The following is a 12,933-nucleotide window of genomic DNA, read 5'->3' on the forward strand; positions in this document are numbered from 1 at the left end:
TCAGATGCCCTACAGTTCTCTATAGTAGTTGGCAGAGTCACGAGGTTTATTTTTTTAATGAGTTTCAGGCAAACCGATAGTACAGTATGAACTTTATTGTTATTAGGCATGCTCCTAATGCTGATAGGCAAAGCTATGACACCTTTCACTGGAACATGTAATGGTAGTAACCTACTAGTAAAGGCTTTGTTGTCAATAAGGAATCTGCTTTTTCAGCATAGCAATGCTCCACCTTTATGGTGGTCAAGAAACTTGTGTTAATAAAACCAGGACAGGCTTGCACGTTATTTCTCCTCACTCAAAATACAGAAAATAAAAACTGGGTCTTAAATGCTAAATTACATTGTATGTCGGTATTACTTGCTATGAACTTGCTGTTTAAAAATATTCTTTAAAATATTTCAGATAAAGATTGCGTTTCTCTTTACATGAGAGAGAAAGTGAGAATTTCTAAAGTTCAATCTTTAAAGTTATTTAGCACAGTTAAATAGTTCTAGGTGATAAAAGAAGCGGGAAGAAGAATGAGTACAGGGAAGGGAGCAATGCAAAATATTACTGTCTCCTTTTGTTTCTCAGAAAGAAAGAAAAGTTGCATAAACAATTGGTGTTGTGCTCCTTCAAACCACTAACATTCTTGTATTCCTTTATTTTTTTCCTTATGTGTTGGTTGGTTCTGGGATGGATTGTTCCATTGAGGCATTTCAGGAGCTTTCAGCAGAAGAAAGATGCACATCCAACAGCAGTTAGTAAAAATATACTCCAGCAGTTCTATGATTGTGATCATACTGGCACCACAAAACAATCCAAGCTGGCCACCTACATCAGCTGTAATAGAAGGAAATAAACTTTCGTCATCCGAAGCATTTGGTTTAGTCTAGCAAGCAAACAAAACCTTGCAGGGTTCAAGTGTTGAATACATTCAATACACATAGTACATCACTTTAAGAAAACAGAACTAACATTCTTAAGAGTGTTTATTTGAGAAGAATAATGTGTTTTTTAAAATTGTAAATAAAGCAAGGAGAACACAACACATCTTTCTGTGTAACAGACACTTAAAATATTTCCTCCTTCTACGCCTTTTTAACAGTTCTCTTGCTTCTCCTCCCCATGTTCTCCCTCTGCCCTCCAAATCCCATAAACTTCACTATTCCTACAGTCCTGTGCGTGACATAGCTGTAAATTAGTGCCAAGCTTAATTCTTACTCTCAGCTGCTGTCCCTAAAAAACCTCCACTTGAAGTTTCTTTGGTAGAATGACGGGAGACAGTATAAAAAAATGACCACAAGGCAGACACGATTACATTATAATATAAAAGGCATTGCTTTTTGCTTACAAGCACGTATAAGCTATGTCTCGGGAGGGAAGAGAGTTAAAAACCAGGTTTGCTTGTATGGTTTTTTATTTTTAGATTAATTATTAATCAGCCATAAATAAATATTAAACATTCACTTACCAAGCAACTCAGATATAGTCAAAGCCTTCTGCTGCTGTGTTATTTTGTAGCTCAGATCATGATATTTAATGTCAATACGCACAAGGTTCTGCCTGATGACAAATACATACAGTATTACTTGAGACAGTCAAGAGTGCTGTTCTTTTTTACCAACATTTATCAGCGTGGACCGAGTTTGGGGAGAGCATTAGTGTATTCTAAAGAAAATTAGATGAGTGTTACCAAAATGAGTTAGGTGTCTGAATTTAAAAAAGGGGTCTGATCAACAACAGTTATAACAGAAGCTTATCAGGGAGAAGATTTTTCAGGCTGTATTGGAAAAGTAACTCTAGATCTGTACTGAGGGATAGACTCATAGTTAAGGGTCACAGAGATAAACTTGAGTGTAAGTGTCAAGCATCCTGACCCACAGCAGATACAGTGCTTGGAAGTGAGGTCTACCACTCTTGATTATACCCAACTGCATGTTTAATCAGTTTCTTTCAATGAACGTGTTTGTGCAGAAGAGCCCCTGGCTGGTACTCGGATGTTTAGTTCTAACCTCTGCTAACTTTCTAGCCTCGCTTACCTAATTATATTCTTGCCTGCTGCAAAAGTGGGAGAGTAGGTAAATCTCAGTTGGAGCAAGACCTGTGGAATGATTCAGTGTGAGTAAAGAGTTTGTGCTTATGATATCATGTCTACAGAAAGATTCTGCCTCACTCCTAAACGGAATGTAAACATCACGATACAAAAACTGATTGCATGCGTAATGTTATGACTTTCAAGAGTAAAAGTAGCAATCGTTCTTCAGACGTGTGAACAGCTACAGATTTTTTTGTGTTGACAGTGATAATGAGCTCATAAACAATATACATGAAAATAAAGTATTTGCTAGACAAAACAATCACTTCTATCTCTTTAGGTGACAATTCCAAAATGTAGGTAGCACTGAGTACTAAAAATAATCTTAGTCTTATAGCTTCTATTAGCAAGATTTCCTATCGTTGTCATGGAGTTGCTGGCAAAACTATCCAATAAATATTTACCTTTTCCCTTCTTACATCTTCAGAAATCGATCGGTCTCTGCGTTTTACGGTTCAGAATACGTACTCATTAATACACGGGCAGGATTCCTATTGGCTAAGGCTTGGTAACAAGAGAATGTTCTGTATTTTCACTTGCTTAATTGAATAATTACTGGGTTGTGCATGATGTTTACAGACAATAAAACAATCAACAAAGGTAAAATGTCCTCAAAGGATTCATATCTTTTGCATGTAGCAAAAGGTTTAATTTTCATAATCTTCGTTGGGAACAGACTTTTTAATAGGGCCTGTAATGATATAGGACAAGGGGTAATGGTTTTAATCTAAAAGAGGGGAGATTTGGACTAGATATAAGAAAGAAATTTTTTAATGAGTGGTGACAGACTGGCACAGGTTGCCCAGAGGGATGGTAGATGTCCCATCCCTGGAAACCTTCAAGGTCAGGTTGGATGGGATCAGCAACCTGATCTGGTAGAATACGTCCCTGGTCATTGCAGGGGAGTTGGACTAGATGAGCTTTGAATTGCCCTTTCAATGCAAAGCGTTCTGTGGTTCGTATAGTTCCTGCTTACAGAGAAATACTTGCAAGCATTTGCAGACTAATGGCTTCAAGAGTGAGAAAATTGAAGTCACTGAAACAACGAAATACAGATATTTCATTAGCCAAATTTTCTACAGTTCTTTATAAACATTTTGTTGTGGATACTGTGAGTTCATGTAGCACCTGTCAATACTTATTTGTACTGCTGACATCTCTTGTCTGTGAGCAAGAGACATTTCAGTCTATAAGACTGTATTAAATGCTCTTTCACAGCTAGATTGTATCTTTCTAGCAAAAAATCTGGAAAACATTCTATTTTGGGGTATATAATGTTTGTGTTTGCAAGGAACTGTGGCACCGTTTTATTATATAATGACAGTAAGACATGTATGCTCTCTTAAATTCTTCTATGAATTTAAAAGTATGCAGATTATGTCAGCTCAGTGCTAATAATGAGCGACCATCTCTAGGAGTAGCCAAAGTTCTAACACCATTTCCTGGATAAAAGATGTGGTCAATACTGTTGAGATGAGTTTTCGCACTACAAGTTCTCTTCTCTTGGGTATAGACCTTCTTTCTTCTGCTGTCAGTCACGCAGATAGAACCACACTATTTCACTCTTCTGCTACCTCGTGAGAATTAATATTTTCTAAATAAGTTTTGCAATATAAATGGTATTAGTGAATTCTACTAGCAATAGAAAAGATGATGCATGTTGTGACATTATTGCTACAATAAAACATAGCTCTTCAGTGCTCTTGAGGCTTCCTTTGGGAATGGGTTGAGAGAAGAGGGAACAACTTTATATAGCACCTGTTTAGGGTGTTCATTGACTTTAGCCATGGAAGAGTGAAGATTTCTCTTCTCTGTTAGATGCATTGCTCATGTGGATTGTGGATTGCCCTTTCTTTATTCTTAATTGCAAAAACGTCAAAAAACTTTATTATAAGAGATGAATAACACAGAAGGTATTGAGAACATTCCTTTTTATGTTATTAACATTGTATGTTATCCACAAGTCCTAGATGTATCTATTTTATAAACACATATATATGAATATATAAAAATCTTAACCAATTGTGTCTAAGATTATTTTATCTCACAGACAACTTTATTAACACCACACATGAGTATATCTTTTTAAAAGATCATATTTACATCATACACTCTGCTAGCACACTCAAAAGTAACTTATTTCTTTATTAAACGAGGTTTTAAGCAAGATTACCTGATGTATTCTGGGCTTTTCTTCAGTTTTGTAGAAAAGTATTTTATGGCACTTTCTCCTCCAAAACTTGAATAGGTGACACTGGTAGGATATTCTGTTTCTTCACATGGGGTAGGGCAAGTGGAATTGTGGCTTCCTACTGTACATAATCCTTTTATCTCTATATCATCTGAAATTTCAGGAGAAAGAATTTACAAAATATTCCTAAAACACACAGTTTGAAAACTCTTTTAAGAACTTACAAAATTACTTTTAACCTACTTTGATATATGTATGGGTTAGTTATCCTGAGAAAAGTGGATGCTTTGCAGTTTTGATGGAACAAACAAGTATTTGTAAAGCATTCGGGAAACTGGTGCACAGTAATAAGGGCTCGGAATTGTTTGGTTGCATTTTCCAAAGAAATTCAGCACCTGTAAGCCTTTCTGTCTTCATTGCAGCTTTACGTAACTATTATGTCTCATCCATGGCTGAACAATGGGGCAACAGAAGGCTTTCCATCTTCTATGCTAGCTTGCTGATTACATACTTAGGTATATAATCCTTGGTCTTGATGCCTTGATGTCTGCCTAGCTCATTTCTAGGCTTCCAGAGCAATGCCAGCTGAAGTTTACTACCATCTGATAACTACACAAAAAATCTCCGTAAGCTAAGTTCTCTTTACCTTAACCCCTGCCTGTCTGTTGATAATTGGCTCGAGGCACCTAAGAGGTCTTAGAGGCAGCTTTGTTTCTTCAAATACCAAAGAGAAGTCACAAAATTCTTCAGCTCTGGTTGCTCGTAAAGGTGGGGAACCATTTTTCTAATGGAATGCTGGTAAAGTTGGAGAACGTTCATGTGAAGTAAAATGGTAAGGCATCTCCTGAAGAATAAACCATCACGTAAAGCCATATGGTACTCTGAAACGTGTACCATAACCTCCTGCCTGTGATGCTCCATTTGTCCTTGTGTGGTGGCAGCTGTCTTGTCTGTTCCCTCTGTGTGTGGGCTTCTCTCTTTAGCAAACCGCAGGGGATGCGGTATCTCAGCCTGTTAGTTGATGATTTGAGGTACTCTGCAGGGATGTTGAGGTTGTGGATTTCATTCTGGAGAGCCAGCCTTTAAAGTTTCTAAAAATAAATGCTCTCACCAGTGGTAGGTCCCACAGATCCTGGATCACTGTGCTGTCGTTTGAGATTTTGTTATCAGGTGTCCAGTCTCTCCTGCATTGTAAAAGGAGACTTAGCACCTAACTTGGGGTCCTGGGGACCAGACATCTACAAGCCAGGTTCACCGTGTGATGACCATGTGGTTCTCTGTGATGCCAGTCCCTTCTCTAGACCAGCTCTGAATCCTACCCATCCTAGATAGGACTTAGAGGTCATTTTTGTTTACTGCTCAGTGGTTTCTTTGAAGCTCGGTCACAGAATATCCGGTAAGTAAAACAATATGTGTATTTCCACCATGACAGGCTACCAAAGATCAGGATTATATGAGAATGTGAACTTAGTGGAATTTATTTCAGAAGAACCATAGGAAAAAGAAATAGTAGTTGTTCATAGTACTAGATTTTTGCCTGAATGTTGCACACACCTAATCAAAATGGAAATAAACCACCGCACAGCAACACCCCCCACCCCCAATTTGTTAATCTACTTGGTATCTTAATCATCCATTTCTTTGGGTAAGGAGAGTTTTGGAATCTGCTCTGTAACATGACAATTACAAAGGAAGCTTTCTAAAATTCATAAGAAATTACTTCTCAGATTAGCAGGAAGTCTGTGGAAGTTATGAATTTAATATCTACCGCGTGTAGAGGATTTGCTTAGGGAAGGGAATTTCATTTTGAATTCAAAAATATTGAACCTGAAAAATATATACATTGCACTTTGGAAAACTATAATTAATTTCACTTTTGAAAAGATAAAACCTTAGTCTAGTGATTTTTAATTATATTTTCTATCAATTAGCAAGTCTGTCATTACTTGGCTGTTTACTTTTGTCACAAACAAAAAGAATACAACATTGGAGCTAGATGGATGTTACCACGAAGATGTAAAAACGCAAGCCAGAGACTTGATAACTGAAAACAGATTAATTGAATATTCTTCTGTTTTAAACCATTTCCGATTACTAAAATGAATTCTTACGCTTTTTTTTTAAATCGGCATCTATTTAATGATCTGTCTGGTCTCTATTTCCAGAACCTTACATGAATGGGGATGTACTCCATTTCAGTGCTGCTTTTCAGTATTTTGTTTTAACTGATATATATTGTCTACTATTTGGAATCGGCTTAGAAAATATGAATATGAAGTTATTACTTACAGACTGCTGGATAAACACAATTGTAAAACTTCAGCAAATCACATTCTGTTCCATTTCCTTAAAAACAAACAACAAACTTTAGGAACTTCAATTAACAATCTAACCTTTAGCTCTACTTGTACTAAACTGAAATGTAATGCCATCAGAGCCTGCTCACCACTTCGTGTGTATCGTTACACAGCTGAGAAACCAGTTCAGTTGGACATAGTGCAGTTACCAACACGAAAAGGGATACATAGTGAAAAGAGACAACAGACCGAGCCAGGAGGCTTGCTGTCACAGCAGCATCTTTATTATATGTGCCGGACAGAACTGCCTTTAAGCTTGTGGCTCACTGTCTTAGCTTGCTAAAGTCAGGAATTTCTGCTTTTCCTAGTGGATAAGGGAAAACAAAGTTGGGTAGATGGGATATATGATTGCATCCCATGTGTTTCAGCAAAAAGTTTTGAGCTTCATTCAAGAGTTGTTTGGAAACCTAAGGAGGACGACAGCACCTTTAGCTAACAGAAAAATTTTCAGATTTCAGATGGTCTCAGTTTCACCCCCATTTTCCCCTTGCATGGAAATGTTACTTAGCAGTTTAACACACAGGTAAAGCAGGCATTGCTCTCCTTTATCTAATGGACACCGCGTAAATCTCTCACCCTGAGTATCGGAGACCTAGACTTAAATTCCTTCTCAACCCCTTTCTGTGAGAGTTTCCAGGAGATTTCCAACATCCTTTCCAAGAGGTTATCAAACAAACAGACTAAAGATTACTCATTAATGGGTGTCTATCTCTCATTGAAAATATTCTACCTTGCTTGGAGATGCTAAAAACTACACTGAGTCAGAAAGTGCATATGTGACAGTGTCTTTTTTTTGCCCACTGATTGTGACAAAAAGAGCTGTGAGAGCAGAGATTTGGGTTCCAGCTCTTGCTTCAGGGAGATGTGACAGTATTATCGTTATTTTTAATGCTGAAAAGGTGGGAGGGAGAAGACTGGTCAGATCTCAGTGTTACTGCTGTACATTTCTGGAGTTATTAAGATGTCTGGGTTCTTGAGGGGAGTATTACAGCCTGTACTCTGAATTTCGGGCTGGTTAGATGGCTTCATGAACCCTTTTGGCTTTTGCAGAGCCCTCTTCTGGTGCGAGGCTCTTTCCATGGTTCGTGTTGAGGACCTTGGTTTCTGTCTTCAAGCAATCAGTTCTGCTATGTCTTCTAAATACTTGCAAAGTAGGTTTTCTTCAGTACCTGTGAAAATCTATGACTTCTTATGGATTTAGTTCCAGCTCCTTAAAGTCAGGTGGAAGACTACAGACTTCTCTCACAGCATTAAGGTTTTTTTTTTTAGTTTATTTTTCAAGTTGTTTTTTGGTCTGTATCATAAGAATATCCAGTGAGCCAGACTGCTAGGCCTAGAGCTGACCAAATATCTTGCTTGTTTTCTCTGAATTAAAAAGTCAAGTTTATATAATTTTAATTAATCCAGCTGTAGATATCCCTGAAGCATATGCCCCATCTCCTTTCCCTAGCAAGGTGATCAGTATATTCCTGAGAAATACCTGGAAGAATGAATGGTAAACAGCCACACCAGTCCTTTATGTACCGAGCTTTGCATTCCCGCAAGCATCCATTAGTACTATAAATCTTGTGGTAAAGAAGCTTTATATCAGGCTTGCACTCTCCCCATGGGTATTCTTGGATAATTGACTGTGGGTAATAATAACAGAAAATAATTTTTTTTTGTCTCTTTTAAATTTAGGTATTATTTGCTCACATTTTAAAGTGCTGAAGGAAGCCTGTTGAAGACATAAGCAGTAATATTGTGATTTAATTGGAGGCAATTACATTTCATGGCTTTGGGATTATAAAATCAGCTCCTCTCTCACAGCAAAAGGAGGAGCTGATCAGACAGCCTGGCGCTGAAGGGCAGTCCACCTCACTTGGATCCCACTAGGAATCTGAGACAACCTTAATAGTAATGGAATGAGTTGATGAGGAAATGCTATGGGGTCTCCTTGTATCATTATATGTCAGCGAGACTGTAAGACATTAAGAAAGGAAGACTGACTTTAATAGATACAGGTTATGAAGAACAATGACATTCCCCTCCCCAAAATAGCTCTAATTTTGTTTGTGTCTGAAGGAAATACTAGGGATTTTTAGGAGTCACTTCAGCATAGTATTTTAACTTCCAAAATGTCTAATTCATTGTCACACTTCAGAAGATAGAGACAGTAAAGACCAATATTTCCACTTGATGGACAAAGTCCTTACCTTCAGCTGGCGGATCTCAACCTGTGCATGCGTGCCGACTGGTGTTAATAAACCTAAACCATCAAAGGGTGGAAGCTCCTCAGGTGAATGGATAGCAAAAGTTATACCAGCATCAGTATAACCAAGAGCAGGGTCATCAGTGAATTGTTCCTGACAGAAAAAGAATCATTTAAAATAGTTTTGGCTTTGTTTACCAGCTTAAGCGTGAGCTATATTTAAACTGGTTCTATGCTTTTTCCTTTGGTCTTGTATTCTATTCACGTTTTCAGGCTATTTACAGAAATGCACAGAAGCAAACTGACTTGAATTTCTTTGCTAGTTACTTCTGTGAGTTTCCTTCTGGTTACTATAAACTTCCAGGTTTTTTATTCCTTCTGTCATGTCCCAGTTTCAAAAGTAAGAAGGCATAGATGAACATTTACTTGTAGGGTGGATATTCACTCCTTTTACTTGCAACTATGCATCACAAGTCAACAAACTTTCTATTACTCTCTCCAGAACCTGTCACTCCTCTCTCCTAATTCCTAGAGAACAAAAGTTGAACGTCTAAGTCACTTATCACTCTTTAGTTTTCTTCCCTGATCTCACAAGGTGGTATTTCCTGAGTCTTCTGGGGTTTGTTGGTCAAAGACAATTCTAGTAAGTTCAGAAACTATTCACAGTGAAAAGACCAGATCTTAGCTGGCCTCGAGGACTTACAGCTGCTGCAAGTAAAATTCAGTACTACTCAGAAACTGGCACCACGCGACCTTCCCTACTAGGCCTTTTATTCCAGTGAAAAGGTGTTATCCCAAAGGGCTTGTATAAAATTAAATTACCGCTCTGGTGATGTGTTTCAGTTGTAGGTGAACTGTGTAAGTATACATGTGTATGCTCACTCGCAAGATTCAGAACAGAGTCAATCATAATTTTGACTTTAAAAATCTGTAGTAGATCTTTCCTTTAAAATACCATCTCACTCCAAAATAGTCTTGATACTGAATTTTGTGCATGAATTTCTGAAGGTCTCTGTAAAACCAACCGAGCAAAACAATAAAACCAAACCCACAACAAAACGCCTCTACTCATCTATAAATTGTTATGATTTTTTTGTTTATAGTCATTAGGATAGCTGTACCTGTTGGACATCAAAAAGCAGATGTAAGCCTCTTCCAGACAAACTCACTCTTCTTGCTGGAAGGTCATTGTGATTAAAAGTAAAGCAGTTTCCGTATTCAGTGAAAATATGTTCAAAATCCTTCAGTAAAGGAAAATAGGGAAAATAAAATTAAAGAACATTCCTTAATGAATTCCAGTGCAAGAGCTGAGCTACTGGGGTGGTTGTTTTGGTTTGGGTTGGTTTGTGGGGCTTTTTTTTCCCCCAAAGGCAGTGCTAAATATTACAATCAGAAAAGTGGTAATCGATGGAAATTTTCAAAAGGATTTAATCTCGTTCTATAGGAAATCAAGTTTAAAGCAGAAATTTCACATTGTTTATTAATACCTATGAAGTTTTCAGAATCATTTAATGAAGTCCTGTTGTTTTTCTGTACCTGTTATATTACATAGAAATTATATATTCAAAACCAGCTTGCTTAATTTTTCCAGTAGATGTTTAGTGATGACTGTTTTGAAACTTAATGTTGTGTTACGTAGGAAACTACAATATTTCCTTTTTTTCCCAAAGCCACCTCAGCATTTAAAATATAATCGCATCGCATTGCTTTAGTTTTAATTGAAAGACGCCAGTGTTGGTAACTAAGAGAACTCTTCAATGCCTAATTTTAGAAGCCACAGCATATCTGAAAATTAACTTAATCTGAGAGACTGCAGGCCTTAATTTTTTTTCACATTTCTATTAAACTGGGAATTGCTCTATGGAAGAATTGTCATAAAAACGGAACAATCACATTCTTTGACTATTGTCCAAAATTCCCAAAGGTGGACTGTTTCCACCTCATCATTTAAAATCCCTGTGGACTCTGCATATAGTTACCCTGGCTGTCTATACTCTTAACCTGAAGAACAAAACTACACAATCATGTCGTGCAGAAATACTCTGCTCCAGCTGACCTTTGTTGCAGGCCATTTACGGAAAAGTTTGTTAGCTAGAGCCTGGAGGCGTGACAGCTTTCAAAGGCTGCTGTCTGTGCAGAAGTGGCACTAGGCAGAGCGCGATTTAGGCTGAACTGCCATTCTACAGCTGAGGGAGTCCCGCAGGCTGCCTCTGGGGTCAGAGGGAGAATTCCTTGTCGTGATTTGGAGCAGGACTGTTTTTCTCCATTGGCTGACCGTAAAGGGAAAACGGGTAGTAGCTGGCACAGCTAGATGTTTCAAGCTGCATAGTAAGAATACATCGCCTCCATGCTAGATACACGTATTTACCTGTGGGTAACACGGCTTTCCAAAAAATTCACATTGTAGCAATGTGCTGCTGTTCAGATAAAAACCGTTTTTCCTTGTAAACTCTTTGATGCTGAAGTTCTGATTACCGAGAAGAAAATCATGTAGCTCTTGAGAATGTTTATCTTCAATACCATTTTTTTTGACAACTCCAGACACAATGTTCCAAATAAAAAAAATGATTTTGAGGTTGTTTACTGCATGAGCTTGAAACCTGTCAGTGGGAAGAAGAAAGAATTGCATGTAGTTCTGCAGAATTATAGGACTGATCTCAAGGCTGCTCTTGCCCAATCTGTGACACAATTTGTTTTCTACTCTCAAACTGATTCTTGCCCACCATATTGCACTTTGAGCGCTACAACATGGATAAACAATATAGTCTTCATTTCTAGGAAGGTATTTTCCATATCTGAAAACATAAAACGGACACCTTTCCATGGCTATTCTGGTCAGTCATGTTGGAAACATTTCTGCTCTGTGTGGTTGTTTATTAAAAAAAAAAGACAAAAACAAACCCCCCAAGTAGATTCACCATCTGCATAAGCCAACAACCAGATTTGTAGAACTGATGACAAGTTGCATTTACATGTGGGAAACCAGCTGAGAGGACCTGTTCCCTTCAAAAAAAAAACCAAAAAAACTTCCATTGTTTAGAAAGCCTCTAGGTGCATTTTCAGTAATCTCATATACCTGCTTTACTAACACACTACATACACCCCAGCGTAGACAGTCTACCTTCCTGTGAGCTCTGTGGCTGGTGAACACGCTATAAACCAAGGGTGATCCTTACTCCTAGAATGCACTTGAAAAATTTCAAAAATTTGGTGAGGCACTGGAGGCACTTTCCTGATGTACAGCACAGAAGTCCATTATTGAAGTATTACGCAATTTGTTCGATCAAGTTGTGGAACCTGACTGCTTTCAGATAAAGAGGTGCTGCCTCTCCGGAGCAGACAAACATAACTTTTACCTGTTCAAGTTACAGAAGGTCACCGCGGGGAATTTGACATTTTCCACATACTGAACTACCACTGTAGTTGTGGTTGGCCAGCTGAAGTAGTAGATGAAGCGACTGCAGATCTGCCAGATGACGATGGCCATACAGCCTGCGACCACTAACAGCCACAGCACTCTGCGAGTCTTGCTTCGTGTTTGAACAATATGATGCACTCCATGAAATGAAGTGGATGAGGCGAACTCCTGATGGTACTTCCTTCTGTCTTCCAAATGCGGCGGTAGTTTCTTTATTAAGTACAATCGTATCTTTTCCAATATTCCTTAATATGAGACAAAGTGAAAACAATACTTAAAATTAGCATTTAAGTGGCACTTATGAAAGGAAACCACATAGGTTTTTTATATTGGAAAGCAGATGTAAAATTTCTCTGTAATTGTAAATTCTTTCTAGGTAGTGAACTTGCTTCTGAGGATGGAAGAGTTGTGTGCTAAGAGATGAGCTCTGTGCTGCTTGAGAACAGACTATATCTTACAATATTTTAAGAACATGAATTTTTAACACATTAACATAAAGGAGTAGTTCCAATTCTGTGGAAAAGATTAGATTTTGACATATCTCAGTGATCGAAAAATGACAGATTGCTGTGAACCTACTGTAAAAAGCTACGCATTTTTACAGTTACATCCCATTAAAGGCCTTCATACTTGCACTGAGAAATGAGGTAAAAAGGGAATGATATGGAATGATATGAAAGTGAATTTCACTCTTTC

At 37.9% G+C, this 12,933-nt stretch overlaps 1 protein-coding gene across 1 annotated transcript in view; it reads right to left on the reverse strand.

Annotated features, from left to right (window-relative positions):
* Positions 1-625: 625 nt before the first annotated feature.
* The window catches only part of ASIC5 (acid-sensing (proton-gated) ion channel family member 5), a 15,506-nt gene continuing 3,198 nt past the window's right edge, over positions 626-12,933 (reverse strand). Inside the window, exons 2-10 of the mRNA XM_010143101.1 lie at positions 12,176-12,482; positions 11,188-11,419; positions 9,941-10,060; positions 8,824-8,973; positions 8,109-8,256; positions 6,561-6,617; positions 4,254-4,422; positions 1,457-1,548; positions 626-825 (exon numbers count right to left, since the gene is read on the reverse strand). Of these exons, the coding sequence (XP_010141403.1) occupies positions 626-825; positions 1,457-1,548; positions 4,254-4,422; positions 6,561-6,617; positions 8,109-8,256; positions 8,824-8,973; positions 9,941-10,060; positions 11,188-11,419; positions 12,176-12,482 (1,475 nt within the window). The remainder of the gene's footprint in view (positions 826-1,456; positions 1,549-4,253; positions 4,423-6,560; positions 6,618-8,108; positions 8,257-8,823; positions 8,974-9,940; positions 10,061-11,187; positions 11,420-12,175; positions 12,483-12,933) is intronic.

The sequence above is a fragment of the Buceros rhinoceros genome, unplaced genomic scaffold (assembly GCF_000710305.1).
Source record: "Buceros rhinoceros silvestris isolate BGI_N320 unplaced genomic scaffold, ASM71030v1 scaffold999, whole genome shotgun sequence".
NCBI lineage: Eukaryota > Metazoa > Chordata > Aves > Bucerotiformes > Bucerotidae > Buceros > Buceros rhinoceros.